Source organism: Trichomycterus rosablanca, chromosome 14, assembly GCF_030014385.1.
Source record: "Trichomycterus rosablanca isolate fTriRos1 chromosome 14, fTriRos1.hap1, whole genome shotgun sequence".
Classification (NCBI taxonomy): domain Eukaryota; kingdom Metazoa; phylum Chordata; class Actinopteri; order Siluriformes; family Trichomycteridae; genus Trichomycterus; species Trichomycterus rosablanca.
The window spans coordinates 21,740,589-21,765,648 of NC_086001.1; the positions used below are offsets into that span (position 1 = coordinate 21,740,589).

Below are 25,060 nucleotides of genomic sequence, written 5' to 3' on the forward strand. Positions count from 1 at the left end.
ACATTTAATTTCTTAAATCTGACAGTTTCACTTTTGATCCTGAATTAACCCAAAACCCCGGGTAGAGGAGCTGAGTGAATGTGGTCTGAACTCTGTGGAGGAGCTTCATTGTATCAGAGACGCTGTAGAAGGACAGAGTTCCTGCTTCATAATCCACATACACTCCTATTCTAGAGGAACTCGGCATTATGGGTATTTTAGTCTCTTTATTATTGTGCCAGAATAAAAAGCTGGATGGAGAACAGAACAAAATCCAGGACTGATCATTACCTCCAAACACACACTCAACACCACCTCCCTTCCTGCTGATGCTTTTATATGACACTGCTATATCAACCACATCATTCCCACTCAACTCAACCTCCCAGTAACAGCGTCCACTCACACTCTATTTACACAGAACCTGGTACCAATTATCAAATCTATCTGGATGATCAGGATACGACTGTGATGTTTTACTCCAGGTCACCACTTTGTTCTTCTCAGACAGACGGAGGTTTTTATTTACTGTGTTTGGATCCAGTGTGAACCGACAAACATCTGGAGAGGAAACACAAAATAAACCAATTAACATAGGAGAGAGAGAGAGAGAGAGAGAGAGAGTGTATATGTGTGTGTGTGTGTGTGTATGTGTGTACAGTGTTTGTGTGTGTGTAATTATACGTATGTCTAAATGTGTGTGTATGAGTGTGTGTGAGTGTGAGTGTAATTATACGTATGTCTAAGCGTGTGCATGTAAGTGTGACACTACACAAACACAAACACTGCACAAATACACACAGACATTACACATACACACTCAAATACTACTCAAACACACACAAATACTACACACACAGACACTAAACATACACATAAATACTACACAAATACACAAAAACTGCACAAATACACACAGACACTACACATACACAAATACTACTCAAACACACACAAATACTACACAAACATAGACACCCCACAAACATGGCACATTCACAAAAAGTACACAGACACACACCAGCAACACACAATTCAAACACATACAAACCCTACATGTACACACAGACACTACACGAACACACACACATTACACAAACATTACACAAACACTACAAAAATGCATACCAACCCTACACATAAACACGTACACACAAACACTACACACACAAATACAACTCAAACACTCACATTACACAAACACTACACATACACACAAACACTACACAAACACAAATCACTCAAACAGTTTAATGTTACACTTTCATGTAAATTTTACATTTAATTTCTTAAATCTGACAGTTTCACTTTTGATCCATAATAAACACTAAACCCCGGGTAGAGGAGCTGAGTGAATGTAGTCTGAACTCTGTGGAGGAGCTTCATTGTATCAGAGATGCTGTAGAAGGACAGAGTTCCTGCTTCATAATCCACATACACTCCTATTCTAGAGGAACTCTGCATTATGGGAATTTCAGTCTTTTTCTTATTGTGCCAGAATGAAAAATTGGATGGAGAACAGAACAAACTCCAGGACTGATCATTGATCCTGGACTGAATAGTGGTCTTTAGCATGTTACAGGGGGGTTCAAGGGCGGAGGAGGTCACTGGTTTTAGCTGAAATATGTGGAAGGTGGGGTGGATGCTCATGTGGCGAGGGAGTCTTAGGCGCACGGATGTGGGATTTATAATGTGCTCAATGACGTAGGGGCCAATGTAGCGGGGGGAGAGTTTCTTGGATACTGAACGGAGGGGGATATTGGTGGTGGATAGCCACACGGCCTGACCGGGAGCATGGGGGGGCCAGGTCTCTGACCGGCGGTTGTTGTCACGAGTCCGGAGAAGGGCAGCCCGGGTGGTCTTCCAGACTCTTCGGCACCTACGGAGATGGTGCCCAACGGAGGGAACTGCCACATCTGCTTCTTGCTCAGGGAATAATGGGGGCTGATAGCCTAGGGAGGCCTCGAAGGGGGTAAGACCTGTGGCGGACAAGATCAGAGTATTGTGGGCGTACTCGACCCAGGCAAGGTGGGAGCTCCAGCCCCTAGGGTTGCGGGCGGCCATGCATCGTAGGGCGGCCTCCAGGCCCTGATTTGCCCTCTCTGCCTGCCCGTTGGACTGTGGGCCCAAGGCCCTGCAGAAAGCCCTCCACACCTGGGAGGTAAATTGGGGCCCACGGTCCGACACGATGTCCGCAGGGATGCCATGCACGCGGAACACCAGATTAATTAATAGCTCGGCCGTTTGGAAGGCTGTGGGGAGCTTGGGCAGGGCCGCAAAGTGCACAGCCTTGGAGAACCGGTCCACCATAGTTAGGATCACCGTATTTTCGTTAGATTCAGGTAGACCGGTAACGAAATCTAATGCTATGTGGGACCATGGGCGACCCGGGATTGGAAGTGGTTGTAGTAGCCCTGCTGGAGGTTGGTGCGAGGACTTGTTAAGTGCGCAGGTCGTGCAGGCGGCCACAAACTCAAACACAAAAGGTGTGGTGCGGTGGGTGACCCGGGCAATGACCCTTCCATCCAGGGCACACGCGGTGACCGGGGGATCCAGGGGTTCAAGGGTGCACCCTGTCTGGGCTGCCAGCCTCTCGTCGAGCAAATTGTCCTCAGCACCCGAATCCACGAGGGCCCGGAGGGGGACCGAACTGCCGTGCCAGCAGAGGGTGGCCTGAATCCAGAGGTGGAGTTCTCTGGGTGGTGGGGGTTTTTGAGAGTGGCCCGCCAGCACCCCCACGGCTACTGACGAGCCCTCTCTTTTGGCCGGGCAGGGCACGCCCGCAAAATATGGCCCACCTCACCGCAATACAAACATTGCCCGGTCCTGAAGTGACGAGCACGCTCCTCGGGGGTGTGCCGGGCACACTCCAACTGCATTGGTTCAGGCTGTTGTATAGGGGATGAAGGGGTGCAAACAGGGCTGCCAGAGGGCTCCAGGGGACCAAAGAAGACAGGGGGTGAGCGGGACGCTGAGCCAGGCCTGGCTGCCCTTTTGCAGCGCCGACCCCAGAGGCGGTTGTGCAGGCGGATCGCCAGAGTGACCAGGGAATGAAGGTCTGGGCTCTCCTCCCTTACCACCAATTCGTCCCTCAGGGGTTCTATGAAGCCCCTCTGGAACGCCTCCCGAAGAGCCTCCTTGTTCCACCCCGAGTCAGCAGCCAAGGTCCAAAACTCAATCGAGTATTCCGCCACGGACCGGGAACCCTGACGCAGGGAAAATAGATGGGAGCTGATAGAGGAGCTGTGATACTTGTCCGGGTCCAAGGGGGTAGGTGTCCCAAGCCGTCCAGGGCTGAGGAAGAATGGGAAGAGGCCGGGAGAGATTAACCGGGGTCACGGGAGCAAAGGAACCAAGTCCAGGAACCAACAGGAATGCAGGGAAGCCAGATGGTGTATGGATCGCTGGGCGCGGTGGCAAGCAGACAATCTGGCGACGCGTGATGAAAAAGCCGGCGTTTATAAGCAGTAGCTGATTAGATGGAAAATGAGGCACAGGTGAGTGAGGTCCGCCTTCCAGCGATCCATTGGTTGGCTTCCACTGCAATCTCCGGGAACAGTACCGCTCCAAGCCGCTGGGGGGGAGAGGGAAGCTGGACAGGCAAAAACACACACACAACTCTAACTAGAACAAAAGCGAAAGTCCGACATAAACCTAAAAGAAAACAAAATAAAGCGGAGGATAATGGAACTAACAGGCGGGGTAATACAAATGAAAATAATCAACCAGGGAAAACGAAAGTAACCAGGTGAGAGCGGATTCTAACATAGCAAGGACCAAAATGTCCCTAATCCAAGGCATGATCACTGTCAGAACCACTTCACCACTGTCCAAACACATTCCAAAATAGATAAAAAAAAGTCATTGCAATATATCAGTCTGGAAAAAGTTACAAAGCCTATTCTAAAGTTTTAGGACTTTAGCGAACCAAAGTAAGAGCCATGATCTCCATATGACACTTGGAACAGTTAAGATTGCTTCAAGAGCTCATCAATGTCTCATCAAGGAAAACATACAAGAACCCAGACAAACATTTAGGAAACCGCAGGACCTGCTGACCAATTTAGATCTGATTTAATGATTCCAGTATTAGAAGTAGACTGAGCACAAATAAAATGGGAGAGTCACAAGGTAAAATCACTGTTAACTAAGAGGAACATAAAGCCCCGCCTCTCATTTACCAATATAAGAACCTTAATAACCCTCAAGCTTTTTGTTGATAATGTTCCGTGAACCGATGAGTCAAAATTCTTATACTTGCAATGAAGCAAGTAAACATTTTTCAATAAAAACATCTCACTAACAGTCAGTCATGGTGGTGGTTGTGTGATGGTGTTTCAGTTAAAAAAAGAACATCTGGTCATCAGTTCATGATTTAAAGATTAAACACTCATGTAATAAAAAAACCCCACTACAATTCCAAATAACAAGAGCAGATCTTAGTTTAAATAAATCAGAGAAAATAAAGTTAAAGTTTTGGAATTTATCAGATTTAGACTTGAACCAAACTGAGCTGCTGTAGCATCTGAACTAGTAAAGTGTGAGAAATATGTAAAAGTACAGATAACTGGGGGTGCAAATACTTTTTCACTGCACTGTGTATGTTTGTGTGCTTGTGGGAAACTTACATTGCAGAAAATCTTCTCTGATTTTAGGTTCAGGAGGTGAAGTAATCCGGACTTTCTTCACTGCAGAAAGAGTAACAGTACAATCACTAATCACAGTAAATACATTCATACACGTAGGTATTATTATTATTCTGTTTAGCCCACTAGATAAGAGGCAGGTGCCACCCCTTGTCTATTTTGTGTGTGTTAGTTTAGGCTTGGTTAGGCAGTTTGGCTGTTTTGCTTATTTCTTTTAATTGGCACCGTCTACAGTTCACTTTGTGAGTGGGAGTTTTGTTGGATTTGAAGTTGTAGTTTCTACATTTGTGTTGTGTAATTAAAACACTTTGTTTATAAAAACCTGTAATATTTAAAGAGCTGCTGAGAAAAGTTGATTTAGCTGAGTATAAATCTGGTTTTCTGCCTCCTCATTTTTACACTTCACTAAGTTATGTAGCACACTGGCAACTTACTAATGTACCAGCAATTACACTATTCTTTTATTAAGGCTAACTATGTACACGTAACGTAATTATAAGTATGTCTAAGTGTGACACTAGACAAACACACAAAAACACTGCAAAAACACACAGACACTACACATTCCCACAAATATTACTCAAACACAAACAAATACAACACAAACACACACATACACACAAATACTACTCGAACACAAATGTTACAATCATGCAAACACTACACATGCTACACAAACATATACAAACCCTACACATACACACAGACACTACACAATCACACAAATACTGCAAAAACACACATGAACACCACAAACACACACATGCATTACACAAACCACACATACACACAGACACTACACAATCACACACAAATATTACACAAACACACATGAACACCACAAACACATACAAATACAACACATACACACAGAAACTACACAATCACACACAAATACTACACAAACACACATGAACACCGCAAACACATACAAACACTACACATACACAGTCACTGAACAGACATACAAACACACTGCACATTCACATACACACACAAATGCTACACAAACACTACACACACAAACCGTACAAAAACATTTGCAAACACGACACAAACACACAGACATTACACAAACACTGCACAAATACACACAGACTACACATACACATAAAAACTACTCAAACACGAATGTTACACATACAAACCCACAATCCAACAACAAAAACACAGTCATGCTAATAAAGCTTTTTGAATTGTGTGTGTGTGTGTGCATGTATAAGATTGTGTGTGTCTGAAAATGTGTAAGTGTAAATGTATGTAAGAGTGTGTGTGTGAAAGTGTAAGCATGTGTGTCAAAGGGTAAGTCTGTGTAAATGTGTGTTGGTATATGTTACCCTGTGTGTGTGTCTGTACCATGTGTGTGTGTGTGTGTGTGTGTTTCAGTGGTTTCTGTGACTAAATAATTGAGACTAAAATCTCCTGGATTAAAAATATACAAACAGCAGTTTAAATTATTGTTTTACTTGTTTTAACTTCATGACCTCTGAAGTGTGACAAATATGTAAAAATACAGATAACTGGGGGTGCAAATACTTTTTCACTGCACTGTGTATGTTTGTGTGTTTGTGAGAAACTTACATCGTAGAAAATCTGGTCTGATTTTAAGTTCAGGAGGTGAAGTAATCCGAACTTTCTTCACTGCAGAAAGAGTTACAGTACAATCACTAATCACAGTAAATATATATTTACACCAGAAATTGTCGCAGGTACAGCCAGTAAGAAATTTAATATGTTCTCCCAGTGTTGGTCTGAAGAGACCTTAAGTCTGAGTAACTGACTCACTGTGACAATGACCAGTACTGGGTTAATGAGTAAACGAATGATGTTGTTAGATGTAAAATGTTCATGTTGGTGGATTTGATTGTTTTGTTTGATGTTTGAGTACCGAAGCATTTTGGAGACAATGGAACACTGAGGCTTGAACTCACCTTCATCTGGTATCTTCTCACACTGATCTTTCCAGAATTCTTCTACTTTCTTTCTCAGCTGAGATACAGACTTTGTAACATCATCAAATGAGAGGAAAGGACTGATTCTGATGGCAGCTGATTCTGCAGATCCAGCAGGAGCCGAGAGAGACTGAAAATTCTACATCCAGACAGATAATGTTCACAGAGAAACAACAAGATGATGATGAATCACAAATGATGGATGACAGACATGAAGCACAGAGTGATGTTTCTCCAAATAACATTAACTGTATTTCATGATCTCTCGGAAAAGCTGATTCTAATTCTTACAATTTCTCAGAACTCTGAGTGTTACGACTTTATAGGTCATAATGTGTTTTGTGTAGGGTGGTTTCTCTTTGTTACAGATTTGTGGAAGCAATGCTTTGCTTGTGATGTGGTTCTGTCACAATTCCGGCTCTCCCCAACATGTTTGAATGAATGATAACAATAATCAAGTTCAAGGGAACAAATTTCTCAACGAAAGGCATCAACTTTCAAAGATTTTGAGTTTAGGGGACGTCAAGTTACAAGGTACCGCTGTAATTTATTACTTGGACTGGTGCAGCAATAATATAATTATTTTTAGTGCTGTTACCTGGAGGAAATGGACGGGATCCTCTGTGTGTGAAAGCTGTTTCAGTTCAGCATTTTTCCTCTTCAGCTCTATATTCTTCTGCTCTAGCTGCTTCAGGACTTTTTCAGCTCGACTTACTTCTGTTGTCTCTCGAACTCTGATCAGATCTTTTAGCTCAGAGCATCTTTTGTTAATTGAGTTGATTAGTTCAGTACAGATCCTCTCAATGTTCTTCACTGCTGTCTGTGCAGAACACTGTTAGAAGATTCAGAAAGAGGAAACATTTCTTACTTTAATATTTGTCCATCCTTCACATTCATATGTAGCTACTGGCCAAACTAAGACTTTCATTACTCATAGCTTGGTGAAGGTGCTAAATGGCTTGGTTTTTCATACCCTTTTAAATGTTACCATCATCATCATGTCCACATGATGCAGTATTTGATACTCTACTTCCCAGACTTAAGAAAGAGTTCCAGTCTTCTACCTTCCACCTTAAACTCCAGCACTTCTTCAGTGTTCATCATCACTTTAGTTTTTACTGCATTTATCAGCATGTTTTTTTTTCATCACAGACTTTTGATACAACACACCTGCTCCTGCATATCTTTAATTCAAAATGATGTGTGAATTAAATCTAATAAAACACCAATGAGGAAAATAATACACTGCCGATTTTGATGTTTTTCCACCTACAAAGAATGGAGAGGCCTGTAATTGTTATCATAGGCAACACTTCAACTGTGAGAGAGAGAATAAAAAAAAAAATCCAGAAAATCACATTGTATGATTTTTAAATAACTAATTTGCATTTTATTGCATGAAATAAGTATTTGATACAATGGAAAAACAGAACTTCATATTTGGTACAGAAACCTTTACAGAGGTCAGACGTTTCCTGTAGTTTTTGACCAAGTTTGCACACACTGCAGCAGGGATATTGGACCACTCCTCCATACAGATCTTCTCCAGATCTTTCAGGTTTCGGGGCTGTCGCTGGGCAACATTGAGTTTCAGCTCCCTCCAAAGATTTTCTATTGGGTTCAGGTCTGGAGACTGGCTAGGCCACTCCAGGACCTTAAAATGCTTCTTACAGGGCCACTCCTTAGTTGCCCTGGCTGTGTGTTTTAGGTCATTGTCATGCTGGAACACCCAGCCACAACCCATCTTCAATGCTCTTACTGAGGGAAGGATGTTGTTGGCCAAAATCTCGCTATACATGACCCCATCCATCCTCCCTTCAATACGGTGCAGTCGCAAAAAGCTCTATTTTGGTCTCATCTGACCATATGACCTTCTCCCATGCCTCCTCTGGATCATCCAGATGGTCATTGGTGATCTTCAAATGGGCCTGGAGATGCGCTGGCGTGAGCAGGGGGACCTTGCTTACCCTGCAGGATTTTAATCCATGGCGGCGTAGTGTGTTACCAACAGTAATCTTTGAGACTGTGGTCCCAGCTCTCTTCAGGTCATTGACCAGGTCCTCCCATGTGGTTCTGGGCTGATTCCTGACCTTTCTCAGGATCATCCCTACCCCACGAGGTGAGATCTTGCATGGAGCAGCAGACCGAGGAAGATTGACAGTCATCTTGTGTTTCTTCCATTTTCTAATAATTGCCCCAGCAGTTGTTGCCTTCTCACTAAGCTGCTTGCCTATTGTCCTGTAGCCCATCCCAGCCATGTGCAGGTCTACAATTTTGTCCCTGGTGTCCTTAGACAGCTCTTTGGTGAAGAGGTTGGAGTGTGATTGATTGAGTGTGTGTACAGGTGTCTTTTATACAGGTTACCAGTTCAAACAGGTGCGATAAATACAGGTAATGAGTGCGGAATAGGAGGGCTTCTTAAAGAAAAACTAACAGCTCTGTGAGAGCCAGAATTCTTGCTGGTTGGTAGGGGATCAAATACTTATTTTATGCAATAAAATGCAAATTAATTATTTAAAAATCATACAATGTGATTATCTGGATTTTTTTTTTTTCTCACAGTTGAAGTGTCCCTACGATAAAAATTACATGCCTCTCCATTCTTTGTAGGTGGGAAACCTTGCAATGAAATACTTGATTTCCTTACTGTATATACAGTATATATATATATATATATATATATATATATATATATATATATATATATATATATATATATATATATTAGGGCTGTCAAACGATTAAAAATTTTAATTAGCGATTAATCTCAGAATTTCATATAGTTAATCGCGATTAATCGCATTATTTTTTTTTTTAAAGGAGATGGTTTTAATGTTATGGCTGATCGGTGTACATACACTAACATACACAAAAACTCATTCACAATCAACACAGTCTTGTACCCTGGGTTCTGACAACTCATACTAGTGACTATATTACTTGCATCTTTGCACAATATTGCGTTGTTTTTGCACCTTATTCTCACCTTATTCTACCTGCTGCTATATAAACCCTACGCTGCTAACTGGATATCAGAATACGTTAAAGCATTATTATCGCGTTAACTTCGACAGCCCTAATATATATATATATATATAGTGCCATCAGAAAGTATTTACACCCCTTCACTTTTTCCACATTTTGTTACGTTACAGACATATTTGAAAATCGATTTAAGTATAGTTTTCTTTTAAAAAATCTACATGAAATAGCCCATAATGACAAAGTGAAAACATGTTTTAAAACATTTTTGTAAATTTGTTACAAATGTTAACATTTAAACATAATAGGTACATAAGTATTCACACCCATGGCTTAATATTTTGTTGAAGCACCTTAGGCAGCAATCACAGCCTCAAGTCTTTTTGGGTATGTCTGTACAAGCTTGGCACACCTGTTTTTGGGCATTTTCTCCCATTCTTTTCTGCAGATCCTCTCAAGCTCAGTCAGGTTGGATGGGCAGCGTCTGTGGACAGCCATTTTTAGGTCTTTCCAGAGATGTTCAATTGGATTCAAGTCCGGGCTCTGGCTGGGCCACTCAAGGACATTCACAGACTGCTCCTGAAGCCACTCCTTTGTTATCTTGGCTGTGTGCTTTGGGTCATTGTCGTGTTGGAAGATGAATAGTCGCCCTAGTCTGAGTTCCAGAGCACTCTGGAGCAGGTTTTCTTGAAGAATCTCTCTATATTTGGCTGCTGTCATCTTACCCTCTATGCGGACTAGTCGTCCAGTCCTGCCGCAGGGATGGTGTTAGCCAGGCGATGAGCAGTGCCTGTTTTTCTCCAGACATGATGCTTGTAGTTCAGGCCAAAAAGTTTTATTTTGGATAAGGTGCTTTCATCTGGCCACTCTAACATAAAGGCCTGATTGGTGGAGTGTGTTAGCAATGGTTGACCTACTGGATGGTTGTCCTATCTCCACAAGGAAACACTGGAGCTCTGCCTTAGTGACCATTGGGTTCTTGGTCACCTCTTTGACCAAGGCCCTTCTTCCCCGATTACTCAGTTTGGTCAGGTGGCCAGATCTACGGAAGGTTCTGGTAGTTCCAAACTTTTTCCATTTCTGAATAATGGAGACCACAGTGCTTTTCGGGACTTTCAATGCTGCCGACATTTTTTTTTATCCTTCCCCAGATTTGTGCCTTGACACAATCTATTCTTGGAGGTCTAAAGACAATTCCTTTGACTTCATTGCTTGGTTTCTGCTCTGATATGCACTGTCAACTGTGAGACCTTTTATAGACAAGTGTGTGCCATTCCAGATTATGTTCAATCAACTGAATTTACCACAGGTGGTCTCCAATCAAGTTGTAGAAGCATCTCAAGTATGATCAGTGTAAACTGGATGCACCTGAGCTCAATTTTGAGTGTCATTGCAAAGGGTGTGAATACTTATGTACCTATTATGTTTAAATGTTTACATTTTTAAAAGATTTACAAAAATGTCTGAAAACATGTTTTCACTTTGTCATTATGGGCTATTTTGTGTAGATTTTTTAAAAGAAAACTATACTCAAATCGGATTTCGACTATGTCTGTAACGTAACAAAATGTGGAAAAAGTGAGAGGGTGTGAATACTTTCTGATGGCACTGTATATATACAGTATATCCACTGTTGTACAGCATCAATCACCAACTAACCAGGCAGAATTTTTATATTCATGATCAAAAATGCTCCATCACTTGCAAGTTACCTGAGATATAAAAGTTTTTAATGGAAATTGGTTTAATGGAGGAGAGTCGGACTGATCCTGAGAGCTTTTCATTTATAAAACTTACCTTGTGAGACTCCACAGCGTTTATCAGCTCACAAAGTTCCTTCTCTCTGTTCTGGATTTTCTCCTGGAATTTTCTCTGAATATCCAGCAGCTGCTTCTACACAGAATAACAATTTAGAATTTACTTGTATTGTGTACGAGCACCACATAAACAACATCAATGTAAATGCTAATGTTATTGTAACTTGTTAAAGAGAGCTGTATAATATTTTACCTGTTTCTCAGTTCTTTCTGCTACAGCTGATATTGTAATATGTCCGCTATGATCTTCCATAATACACATCAGGCAGATACACTGCTGATCAGTACGACAGTAAACCTCCAGCAGTTTATCATGCTGAGAGCAGATCTGATCCTGCAGTCGTCTGGAGGCTTTAACCAGCTTGTGGTTCTTATAAGCAGGAATTCGATAATGAGGCTGAAGGTGAGTTTCACAAAAAGAGGCCAAACACACCAGACAGGATTTTACTGCTTTGGATTTTCTCTCTGTACAGTAATCACACTCCACATCTTCAGGTCCAAAAGGAATGGAACCTTGGGCTTCTCTCTTCTTCAGGTCCTCTACAATATTTGCCAGAATAATATTTTTCCTCACAACAGGTCTTGGAATAAAGGTTTGTCTACACTGTGGACAGCTGTATGTTCCCTTATCATCCTCCTGATCCCAGCAGTTATTAATACACACCATACAGAAACTGTGTCCACAGTTTGTAGTTACTGGATCCTTCAGTGTTTCCAGACAGACTGAACAGCTGAACTCGTCCTGAGTTACTGAAGTTTTGGACTCCATTTTTCTATGTACAGTACATGTTAACAGAAACACCAGTAAACACAGCAAGTTATTTACAGCAGCTCAGACTTCCTGGTTTAGTTCGTGAGCAACACTCTGAACTACATAAAGTAACAATACACAGTAATGTACAGAAGTGTGGAAATGTATAAACTCACCTGCGTTCATCAACTTCAATTATCAACAAACCTACAAACACAGACACGGAACAGATCCACACTCGAACAGAACAGGATCAGATCAGTTTCACTTCTGCTGAACTAAAGGAGAGAGAAAGAGTGAGAGAGAGAGAGTGAGAGGCAGAACCACAGCGTAAGGGCTTTTTTTTTTTAGCACTTGGTCAGGGTCACAGTGGGTCCTTTTTTACATGTTAACACTGAATGTAAATCAGGAACACATGCTGCACAATTATTTGAAGGTAACCAATTATCATTCAGTTTAGTTTTAAATAATACACACACATATACTTTTTATGTCTCATCCTGCAACTGTTTCACATGTCTTTTCATTTAAAGAAATATTTTTATAGGAGAGATGCTACACTTACCCGTCCTGCTCGAACTACAGGAAATTATAATGTAAATATTACAATAAATAAATAATAATAACTTTGTTTAACTGCCTTGGACATTAGCTTTGATGAAGAAAAAGCCACTGGGTTAGTGTGTAACAGGAAGTTTGGAGTGAAGGTGGGTGTGTGTGGATAAAAGCTTCCAGCACCTGGTATTCCCAGGTGGTCTCCCATCCAATTACTAAACAGGCCTGACCCTGATTAGCTTCCGAGATCAGGTGTTCTCAGGATGGTGTGGCCGTAAGCGAGAGACGTTGTAAACAAGCTGCTTCTTATAGATGTCCGTCTTTCAGCCTTTCACTCCGCTGTGTCGTCTTTTACTTTCTCTGTTCTACACGCAGCTTTTTAAATAAAAGATCCTGAGACAGAGACAAAACACACAGAGAACCACACACACCGCTCAGCTGCTGATCCTCTTTCACCTGCATTTAGTACAAAAACACCACAACAAATCATCTGTATTCCACCTTTTCTTAACCATGTACCAGAAAAGTCGCTCACTGACACAAAACACTTTATACAGAAGAACCTTTAACTCTCTCTTACTTTTATTTTGATTTTTTTGTCCCCTTCGTCTTGAAACTAAAATAAATAAATAAGTAATTAATGGAATTTTTAAATGTGCATAATTTTATTATAATTGTTACGTCCTTATGTTATCAAATTAAAAACAAGAAAGCTGTTTAACGAGTAGGTAGGAAAGTGATTTTTTTCTATTTTTTCTATTTTTTTAGAAATACAGAGATTTTATTGAAATTTACGGTTTAATAACAGAGAAGGTCTGAATTTGCAGCTTTTTAGATCTACATATAGATTGTAACACACTTTTCTTTCTGGTACATTTTTATACATCAGAACTCTGTAGGTATTACTGTAAAACAGAGTTTAAACACGCAGTAAAACTGGTAGCGATGATAGCGTGACCGCGGTCGGACTTTAAATCTAAGGGTACGATTTACAAATCCGTGGTTACAGTTTTACTAAACTGAGGGTACTAAACAGATTACTAAACCGTTTGTTGTGGCACTTTTGGAAAATTGTTTAAAAATATGACACTGTAATATGAGCTCTTATGAGCATTTTAAAATAAAACACTAAACCCTGTTTTACGGTACAGGTCACATTGTCAACACTAAAAGTTTTAGTGCGCATCTAAACCCTGTTTTACGGTACAGGTCACATTGTCAACACTAAAAGTTTTAGTGTGCATCCAAACCCTGTTTTACGGTACAGGTCACATTGTCAACACTAAAAGTTTTAGTGTGCATCCAAACCCTGTTATATGGTACAGGTCACATTGTCAACACTAAAAGTTTTAGTGTGCATCCAAACCCTGTTTTACGGTACAGGTCACATTGTCAACACTAAAAGTTTTAGTGTGCATCCAAACCCTGTTTTACGGTAAAGGTCACATTGTCTACGTTTAAAGATTAGTGTGTATCTAAACCCTGTTATATGGTACAGGTCACATTGTCAACACTAAAAGTTTTAGTGCGCATCTAAACCCTGTTTTACGGTACAGGTCACATTGTCAACACTAAAAGTTTTAGTGTGCATCCAAACCCTGTTTTACGGTACAGGTCACATTGTCTATGTTTAAAGATTTAGTGTGTATCTAAACCCTGTTATATGGTACAGGTCACATTGTCAACACTAAAAGTTTTAGTGCACATCTAAACCCTGTTTTACGGTACAGGTCACATTGTCAACACTAAAAGTTTTAGTGTGCATCCAAACCCTGTTTTATGGTATATGTCACATGGTCTATGTTTAAAGTTTTAGTGCGCATCTAAACCGTGTTTTATGGTATATGTCACATGGTCTATGTTTAAAGTTTTAGTGCGCATCTAAACCCTGTTTTATGGTACTGATCACATGATCTATGTTTAAAGTTTTAGTGCATCACAGGGAACATTCGCGGTTGTTGTTGCAACTTTCTGTGTTGATAACTTTTCTGATTGCGGCAATCGATTTCTAAGAAAACTCTGGTCTTCTTTGATATGCTACAACACATATCATACCAGCACAAAACACACTAACACACCACCATGTCAGTGTCACTGCAGTGCTTAAATAATACCTACTCTGTGGTGGTCCTGTGGGTGTCCTGACCATTAAAGAACAACATGAAAAGGGGCTAACAAAGTATGCAGAGAAACAGATGGGCTACAGTCAGTAATTGTAGAACTACAAAGGGCTTCTATATGGTAAGTGGAGCTGATAAAATGGACAGTAAGTGTAGAAAGGAGGTGGTTTTAATGTTTTGACTGATACCACAGCACACCTTCAGGGGTCTAGTGGAAACATGCCTCGACGGGTCAGGGCTGTTTTGGCAGCAAAAGGGGGACCAACACAATATTGGGAAGGTGGGCATAATGTTATGCCTCATTGGTGTATTTGTGTATGGAACATGTAAAGTCATTAAGCCCAATATCTGTGTGTTAGTGTGTGTGTACAAGTTTGTACCTGTACTGTAGCTCCTCTCTCCTTCTCTTCTGCTGGATAAACCAGAACAATCTGCTCTGTGTGAAGGAAAACGTAGCAGCGCTGTTTACTGAGAAGAGGAATATAAAGTTGTTCAGGAGAAAATCACAGCGAATGAACTGAATTTAAAGCTGGAATATGTGAATGTTAAAAATCTAGACTTCATAAAGAAGAATTCTGTTGTGCTGCTGTGTTTCTCTTGAAGGCAGCACACGTTGCTCTAAGATCTCAGTGTACATTTTTGCATTAATGCTGCATCACAGATGTGTTAATGACCTTTACCAAGGGCACTGACACACCCCCATACCATGACAGACCCTGATACTGACACAAACCATAGCATGACACACCCTGTTACTGACACACCCCCATACCATGACAAACCCTGGTACTGACACGCCCCATACCATGACAGACCCTGTTACTTACACACCCCTATACCATTACAGACCCTGATACTGACACAAACCATAGCATGACACACCCTGTTACTGACACACCCCCATACCATGACAAACCCTGGTACTGACACAAACCATAGCATGACAGACCCTGTTACTTACACACCCCTATACCATGACAAACCCTGGCACTGACACACCCCATACCATGACAGACCCTGGTATTAACACAACCAATACCATGACAGACCCTGGCACTGACACACCCCATACCATGACAGACCCTGGTATTAACACAACCAATACCATGACAGACCCTGGTACTGACACACCCCCATACCATGACAAACCGTGGTACTGACACACCCCCATACTATGACAAACCCTGGTATTAACACAACCAATACCATGACAGACCCTGGTACTGACACACCCCCATACCATGACAGACCCTGGTACTGACACACCCCCATACCATGACAAACCCTGGTACTGACACAACCAATACCATGACAGACCCTGGTATTAACACACCCTATACTATGACAGACTTTGGCATTGACACACCCCTATACTATGACAGACCCTGGCATTGACACACCCCCATACCATGACAGACCCTGTAAGAAACACTACATTTTTATTTGCATTTTCCATACTGTCCCAACTTTTTCTGATTTGGGGTTGTATTTTCTGTACCAGCATGACTGTTCCTGTGTACATAGTGAAACTGTGGTAAAGTTAGTTTTATATTGGACATTCACCTGACATTTGAGTTTCTTTTGACATGGTGTTAGTGTGTTAGTGTGTGTTGTGCTGGTATGAGTGGATCAGACACAGCAGCGCTGATGGAGTTTTTAAACACCTCACTGTCACTTTCATATCCAGCCAACAGCGCCCCGTGGGCAGCGTCCTGTGACCACTGATGAAGGTCTAGAAGATGACCAACTCAAACAGCAGCAATAGATGAGTGATCGTCATGAAAGGGGGGTAACAAAGCATGTAGAGAAACTGATGGACTACAGTCAGTAATTATAGAACTACAATGTGTTTCTATATGGTAAGTGGAGCTGATAAAATGGACAGTGAGTGTAGAAACAAGGAGGTGGTTTTAACGTTATGGCTGATCGGTGTATAAGGAAGGTAGAAGGGGGAAGTGTTATTATGATGCCTGCTGAAATCATACTCCCACCATGATCTCAGCACTGCAGAGTCTGAATCACACCTCATTTATTTTACTAGCATGTCTTGGCCTGTACTTTGTGTTCTGAAAAGTATTTTGCCTTAAGCTCAACAGGAGGGTTTTTTGGAGGGTGGAGTAGAATTTTGGCAATGTTAGTATGATGTTATTATACTTCCACCATGATTTCTGGGGTGACTGTCAGTTTCATAGTTGTTTGACAGTTTGATTGTTACTAAGGAGAGGATAGTTGATGTAATTTCATCATGGTGGTAACTGAATGATAATCTTGAAGCTTCACATATTGTATCCTATTTCATGAAAAGCTGTACCAGCAAATTATTATCAAAGCATGTAGAATGTATTTAAATGATTTTTATCGTATAAATATACTCAGATAGCCCAGAATAATATAATTTAGTAAAGTATTAATCTAATATATACACCTGTCAGCCATAACATTAAAACCACCTCCTTGTTTCTACACTCACTGTCCATTTTATCAGCTCCACTTGCTTATAGAGGCACGGTGGCTAAGTGGGTAGCACTGTCGCATCACAGCAAGAAGGTCTTGGGTCCGATCCCCAGGTGGGGTGGTCACAGGATGGATGGAGTGGTCACAGGACGCTGCCCATGGGGCGCTGTTGGCTGGATATTTTTGGTTGGTGGACTATTCTCAGTCCAGCAGTAACAGTGAGGTAGTTTAAAACTCCAGCAGCGCTGCTGTGTCTGATCCACTCATACCAGCACAACACACACTAACACACCACCACCATGTCAGTGTCACTGCAGTGCTGAGAATCATCCACCACCTAAATAATACCTGCTCTGTGGTGGTCCTGACCATTGAAGAATTAAAGGGGGCTAACAAAGCACTCAAAGATACAGATAGACTAGTCAGTAATTGTAGAACTACAAAGTGCTTCTATATGGTAAGTGGAGCTAATAAAAGGAACAGTGCGTGTAGAAACAAGGAGGTGGTTTTAATGTTATGGCTGATCAGTGTATATTAAGAAGAAGTTCCTTTATATTAACTGTCGGGTTGCCGCTACCTCAATATTGAATACCATTTGAACTTGTACCTTGTACTTTTAAAGTGAAGTTCAAAATGTTGTACAGACATCGTCGCCATCTAGTGGTGCTAGAAATAAATTACAGCTTGTTGCTTGGGTACAGATTTGTGACATTATTATTATTACTATTATTTTATTTCTGTAATATATAAAAATGAGAGAGTGTTTATGGCTCTTCTGTCCCAAGTGTTTTTGTAACGTGTTGTAGACCTGCAGTGGCGACTGTTTTTGGTATACAGGAAAGAAAAGGCTGAATGAAGGTGAAAAAGTGTTATTTGGCAACTCAGCACTGTGTAAATATTGGACAGAAGGCATGATGGGTTATTTTAACTTGTTGGGTTGTGCAGTTTAACCATTGTCTCACACTTGTCATAGGACCTGCTAGTTAGAGAAGGCTCACTTGTTTGTTAGTTTAAGTCAAAAAGTGTGTGTGGCCCGTACGGGGATCGAAGCCACGACCTTGGCGTTATTAGCACCACACTCTAACCAACTGAGCTAACCGGCCAATGTCCAAAGACAGGGCATATACCCACATACCCGATTCTACACTGACAGCCCTTCAGTTATGGAGCTGCCACACAGAAACGATGGAGAGCTTTACTGTTGTTGAGCAGAACAGATGTTCGTGTGAGATGACTGAGGTTCATGTATTTTTCTTTTAAGAATGAATAAAAGTTGATGCTTTTAACCTCTTACTTTCCTAATACTTTTATTCTACACGATCTAAATTTCTTTTAGTCTTCTGCCATGTGCAGTGCAAGAATTCACTAAATTACACAGCAGTTCTCTTTTTATTTATTTATTTATTTTTGCCATTGACAAAATTGATTGTAAGCATTTATAAAGATCATGCCACGTTCATTAGGTGAAATGAAGCCAAAATCAAAGATGGCAGAAGAACACGGTGGTATAGCCTGAGGTAAACCTTAGCAAGTCATGTGACCCGTGTGTACCATCCAATGCAACATCTGCGCGTGTGTCTCTGTGGCGCAATCGGTTAGCGCGTTTGGCTGTTAACTGAAAGGTTGGTGGTTCGAGCCCACTCAGGGACGAGCGTCTTTTATTATGCACAACCTGCCTGTTGATCAAACGGATATGAGACACAACAACAATGTGTAGTCCCACAGAATAGTGGAAATAAGTAACTGAAAAACATCCAGTAAACAACAGTCCTACAAGCACAAAATCCACCTGATAAGTCACTGGACACATGAGAATGAAATGTTTATGTTATAACAGTCTGGATCCAACATGGTTGAGTATTTGCAGCAGTAGGAACAGAGGAAGCTCTTCCTGTTGGTATTAGAGCTTGAACGTGATTATTTTCTCAGTTTATTACAGTCCTGTAGAGCAGCATCTCTTATCCAAGCAGTGAATGTTTGTTTTAGAGCTTTTTATTGCTTTGATTTACACTTTCCTAAACAGTGTCCCTCAGCTTGGGAATCATTACAGCAGGTAGTGAACCAGCACCCTGGTAAATCTTCAGCTATCCGGGTTTCAGGGGCCGTGATTTATTCAACAGAGGAGGAATTTAACATGTAAAGAAGAGCAGTTTAAGATGTATGTTAGATGTATTTTATATTTTTGTTTAATCACAGTTATTAAATAATAATTAGTTAATATAATTCAGACATTAATAAATTGTATTGTATTATAGTGTTAAATTGTAGCATATTTTATTGAGATTATGCTTTAATGCTGTATTTTCTTAAATGTATTTAATCCAGCACAATGGTTAAACTGCACAACCCAACAAGTTAAAATGACCCATCATGTGTTCTGTCCAATATTTACACAGTGCTGGTTGCCAAATAACACATTTTCACCTGCATTCGGCCTTTTCTTTCCTGTATACCAAAAATAGTCGCCATTGCAGGTCTACAACACGTTACAAAAACACTTGGGACACTTTATTTTTGCTTTCTTTATCTTGCCGGTGTCACGTTGTATTGAAACTAAAATAAATAAATAAAAACTTAAAATTTAAAAACAAGTGTTTAGGTTCATTCATCATCTTAACACATATTACAAACTAATCAAGCTCGTCAAATTTCAGACATTGTTCACGTAAACAAAAATCTGTGGGAATCATAAGGTGATTCATTTATTTATAGACGGTGCTGTTTATGGTTTTACACTTGAACATGAACAGTTAAAAAATAACAACAAACACAACATCAACAATTTAATATCAATGTCACAAATCTGTACCCAAGCAACAAGCTGTAATTTATCTAGCACCACTAGATGGGAACGATCTCTGTACAACATTTAGAACTTCACTTTAAAAGTCAGTTCAGTGTGTTTTACTGTAGTAAGAATAGCTCCACATGTTTTGTACGTAGTGTTTATGGTATTTAAGCTGGATGGATAGATGGAAGTTGGAACATGTAATCTAAGGTGACTCTTAAGTTTATTCGCTGCTGTTGGCTTATAAAGTTGTACTGAACAAACTGGCTCGTATTTTGGCACTGATGTACCTTCCTGAATGGTGATCTGCTTGGTTGACACAACTAGCACAAGTAATCGTGGTCTACACCCCACAAGCGCTCTGTTGTACTGCACATGCGCTGATACTGATACCATCCTGAAACTGCTAAAGTTTCTAAACCTCTAAAGCTGAGTTAAGTTTAGGACCCAGTTGGACGGTAGATTGCGCTGTAAACAATGATTTGCCTTTTGGTGTTACAATTCAGCATTGAGCAGTCACATGTGGAACACTACCCTGATAGCACATATACGTCTCAGAGACGTCTGGAAAAGGTCGGAACATCTTAAATGCATCGCGTTCCATTTAACTTGATCTTACATTGGTCTCATCATCATCACCGCGTTCTACATATTGAACACATACGCATATACGTCTTTTGGACATCTGCATTAAGCAGCGATTTTCACCCGAGCTGCAATTTCCCAGTTCGGATTCTGAGCTTTCACACCATATGCTCACAACATGAAAAAAGTAGTTAGTATTGTATTCAGTACGCTGGAAGGTAGAATTATTACTGGTTTTTTTAACCTCTTTCTTAACTCGCACTTAGGACATAACTACACTGGGCGAGGTCGCAGGGCTCACCAGTTCATACAGACAGGCAGACGTGACCAACTTTGGAGAAGGATGAAATAAAAGTGGGGAGGGAAAAAGGGAAAAAACTAAACACACCATTCATTACGTTGTTGATTGAGAAACAGAATGCAGCATTTCTGCAGTGGCCAAGCTGAATTGTACATATGACCATATGCATTTATTCTCCATTAGTGCAACTAGGAAACCTCATACTTGTCTAAACAGAGCTAAATAAAGGATCAAGTACATGCAAGAAAAATAAAGGTTTCTTTAAAGTTAATGGAAAGTTTAACATTCATGGATCTTACCTCTGCTAAGAAAAGTTTACAGACATTTGAATATTTAATCTACTTAATATAGTAAAAAAAAACATGTATACATACACGTGTACATTAGACTTGGACTAATTGCAGCATGCATGAATTCACACCTTATACCAAGCCCTGAAAATTAGGTCATAAATTATCCAGTAGCTGGACAAGATCTTTGTTTACTTTTCATACTTCCTGAGTTACATTACAAAATCAAAACAAAAACATTGATAACTCAGCAAAAGACTACTGTATGTGGCATTTGATGACCTGATGGACCCAAGTTCAACATCGCAAAATGAAAACGAAGCAAGACACGTTGAAGGTAAGCACACTTTTTTATTGCAAATAGTAACAGAAGTAGCATAGATCAATGCCTTCAGACATGTTACACTCTTCTTTGCTCATGTGTTCCATGTGTGTTGCGACATGCACAAATTTAAAGTTCAGCAAGAGTCAAAGTAATTAAACACTTTACGAAGCTGTAAATGTGGTCTGCATTACAGGAGCGAGGAGGGTAGCAGTTTTTATACTACCATGCAGAAATGGTCAAGAATCCATGCAGTACAGGTGCAGCAGATGGAAATTGGGTTAAAACTCCACTCATCAGAAACTTTCAAACTCAAACCCCTTGCATGGCTGCTACAGGCAACACATATGATGTCTGCATTCACCTAGAAACAAAAATAGCAAGATTTACAATACAAAAAAGGTGCACTGTAGAAATTCTACAAGTAGTAGAAAGAAGTGTCCTTATAACTGTGTGCATTGGTGTGTGTGCACTGCTGCAACAAAACACTTCATCTGGAAAATACACTTTGTATTACTTATATTTAACTTTCAACATTCAACTAAATGTCTTAAGATTCGAATGAGGTTTAAGTTTTTGAGAAATGTAACATCGACAAAAAAGCCTGTGCTTCCCTCCAGCTAAAAGAAAGCAGTGTAAACTCACTTCCACTGCATAAGCTTAATAAAGCACCTGAACTAAGGATGCTGTGTGAGAGCTCTGCTGCAGCTGGCCAACATAATGCTCCATTTGGGTCACGGTCATCAGTTGGGCCCAAATAGTATAGCTAACCTTTTTTTTTTTTTTACTCTGTCAGCTGGCTAACAGAGCTTCTGTCTGTATCACACACATACCAACAGTTTCTGTAATATTCAGAAGTGTTTGAGCACTGTGATATACTGCATTTTGAGTTTCCTTTTAATTAACCGTCAGTTGTTTGTTAAATTTTTACCATTTGTCTCTCCGGAATGCCTGAATCCTAAATTATAGCTGTAGTATCTCATTGTTTGAGCACTGTGATATGCTACAGTAATTTGCACAGAGCTGAAAGAAGTTTACACTGCTGCTTTCACTTAACCACAAAGGTTTTTGTGAAAGTTTATTACTCAGCATGCCAGTGATGGAACTAACAAAGCAGCCAGAACTCATTCATTTGTAAGTAGTACTGCAATTTTGAGTTATGCAATGAAGTTCAGCTCTGCATTTTTTGCAAATGAGCAGTGAAATTTGGCATTGATAACCAGTAAGAGGAGAGGTTCCTTCTTCCGCCCGTTTTTCAGCCCCAATGAGTTAGAATCTTCGTGGCGAATTTAAAAGGTTAGCGCGAGCGAACCAGTTAACGGACACTCAACGGTTTTGTAAGCTATCGCCTGAGACGCCGCTCTTCTACCCGTCAAAGCCATCGATTTATTGTAGCATATAGTTGCTTTTTGTATATAGTAATTCCACTGACTTTTCTTCAATACATCGTCCCTGAATATAAGTTACACTCCTGTTTGCATACAAAGTATTTACCCCCATTTACAAAGTAAGTAGCACTAGCTAGCTAACTTGGCTAGCATTACGACTTTAGCTTGAAGCTAAAAAACTAGCTATAGCGTTAGCCGGAAATAGTTTTGGTATTTGTTAGTTAGAAGTGTCAATTCTGAATACAATTCTGTTATTAACTTAACACTACTAGCGAAGGTTACATCAGTGGCGTAATTACGGGCTAAACGACTTTTGCTAGCTAGCACTAGTATCCTCACTAATTGGCCTTCTAGCGAGCTAGCTAACCTCGTCTCATTTTAGCTTTAGCTAACGCTAAGAAACATGCCTTTAGAAAAACACGAAATGTTAGTATTACCTCTCCGCGGACTTTTAAGCAGTGGAAATTTCAACATACTACGTGAAATCCCTCCGTTTCTCATCAGCCGCAGCTAAACCACTCACCTTTAGTTCTTTGGGGTTTTGTTTTTGTTTTTTTGAAGTCACGCCTCTCCACATAAAGCATGTGATACATGTGATACATGTGATACATGCTTCAGCCAGTGAAATAAGTAGTAGGTGAATACCCTACATCCGCAAAGGGCCGGTGTGGCTGCAGGTTTTCATAAAGCAGCCTGGGCACATATACTTGTGTAATCAGTTGGCCTCAGTCTTTAAACAGTTAACCTGATGTGCTCTGAAATCCAGCAGTTAACTGGCCAGGTGTGGATAAGCCTGGACAACGCTGAATAAAAATACACAGGTTCTTTCAAACATCAAGAAACTATATATTAAAGAAGCATGGTAAATTTAGTCGTTCAATGGATAGTTAACATTATCTCCCATTTATTATTAAATACATGTGTAAAAATGATCAAACCTACATTTAAATATATTTACCTTCACTAAATTTGAGCAGTCGAAAAAGTGCACAAAATCAGGAACTTTGCAAACATTTCAACACACCACAGGGTCAGTGTTCCCAGATAGTGATTAAGATCAATCCAGGATGACTTTTTTCCTTATGGAAAACTGTCAAAGGGTTCTCTGAGTGATGCCACAGAAGATCCACGTTTGTTACCATAAAATACAAAGTTTGCACAAGGGACGTGAGAGTGTGAAGAACCTTTAAATAAAAAAAAAACAAAAAAAAAACACAACCTTTTCCAAATTAAGATTCTTTAAGACTTCTTCACACTCACACATCCCTTCTACAAACATAGTATTTTATGGAACCAAAAGTAGTTCTTCTGTGGCATGACTCAGAGAACCCTTTGACAAAACAATGATTTTTTCAAGGGTTCTTTAGTTAAGGAAGTAGTTCTACTTAGAACTATGATTTCTATATGGAACCATTTCATGCTTAAAAGGTTCTTTGCATAGTGAAATGGTTCTTTAGATTGATGGAGATTGTGTTGTGCATGGTTCTATATAGCACCAAAAGGGTTCTTCTACTGTTACAAGCTTGACATTGTAACACTACAAGCACCCTCTTGGTGCTAAATAGAAACATGTACAACAAATTCTCCATTCTATTTGGTCCTTAATGCTCATGGTCATTCACTTTACTAAAGAACCCTTGAAGAACCATTTTTTTTTTAAGTGTGTACACTTATCAAAGGAGTATGGATTATTTACCATATTAACCTTTTTTTATACAATTACTCACAGTTGTCTTCTTATACTCAGGTTCACTAGCAAGACAGGTGCGCAAAAGACAAAGGTATGTAATGAACAAGCAATAGATCATTTAATAACTTTAATAACATACATTGAATGTGACAATGATTCTGTTTTGTATCTTTTGTCTAACTGTACAGAATGTCTTGCAGAAAACCATCATATTGGACACTTAGGCGAAAAGCAAAAGTATGGGTTGATCGAGACTTAGAGTCAATTCAGGCACAAGAGGGGGAGGGGGGGCAGAGCATTGATTCAGAAACAGAAAACAATGCTCTACTTGAAGACGAAGACGACGACGATGATGATTTGGAGTTCATGGATTGCCAATCTGCTGTGTGTAATAATGACGTCAGTTGCATTACTAATGATGTATTTTTTGACTGTGAGAA

General features: G+C 40.3%; 1 protein-coding gene and 2 pseudogenes across 1 annotated transcript in view; all 3 read right to left on the bottom strand.

Moving 5' to 3' along the window:
• The window catches only part of LOC134327007 (tripartite motif-containing protein 16-like), a 28,248-nt gene extending 11,010 nt beyond the window's left edge, over positions 1 to 17,238 (bottom strand). The window contains exons 1-6 of the mRNA XM_063009097.1: positions 17,222 to 17,238; positions 11,570 to 12,131; positions 11,357 to 11,452; positions 7,176 to 7,409; positions 6,557 to 6,716; positions 4,608 to 4,667 (exon numbers count right to left, since the gene is read on the bottom strand). Of these exons, the coding sequence (XP_062865167.1) occupies positions 4,608 to 4,667; positions 6,557 to 6,716; positions 7,176 to 7,409; positions 11,357 to 11,452; positions 11,570 to 12,131; positions 17,222 to 17,238 (1,129 nt within the window). The remainder of the gene's footprint in view (positions 1 to 4,607; positions 4,668 to 6,556; positions 6,717 to 7,175; positions 7,410 to 11,356; positions 11,453 to 11,569; positions 12,132 to 17,221) is intronic.
• Positions 1 to 25,060, bottom strand: part of LOC134326200 (zinc finger protein 850-like) — a 191,679-nt pseudogene that overhangs the window by 116,503 nt on the left and 50,116 nt on the right.
• Positions 12,854 to 12,962, bottom strand: LOC134327165 (5S ribosomal RNA; annotated as a pseudogene).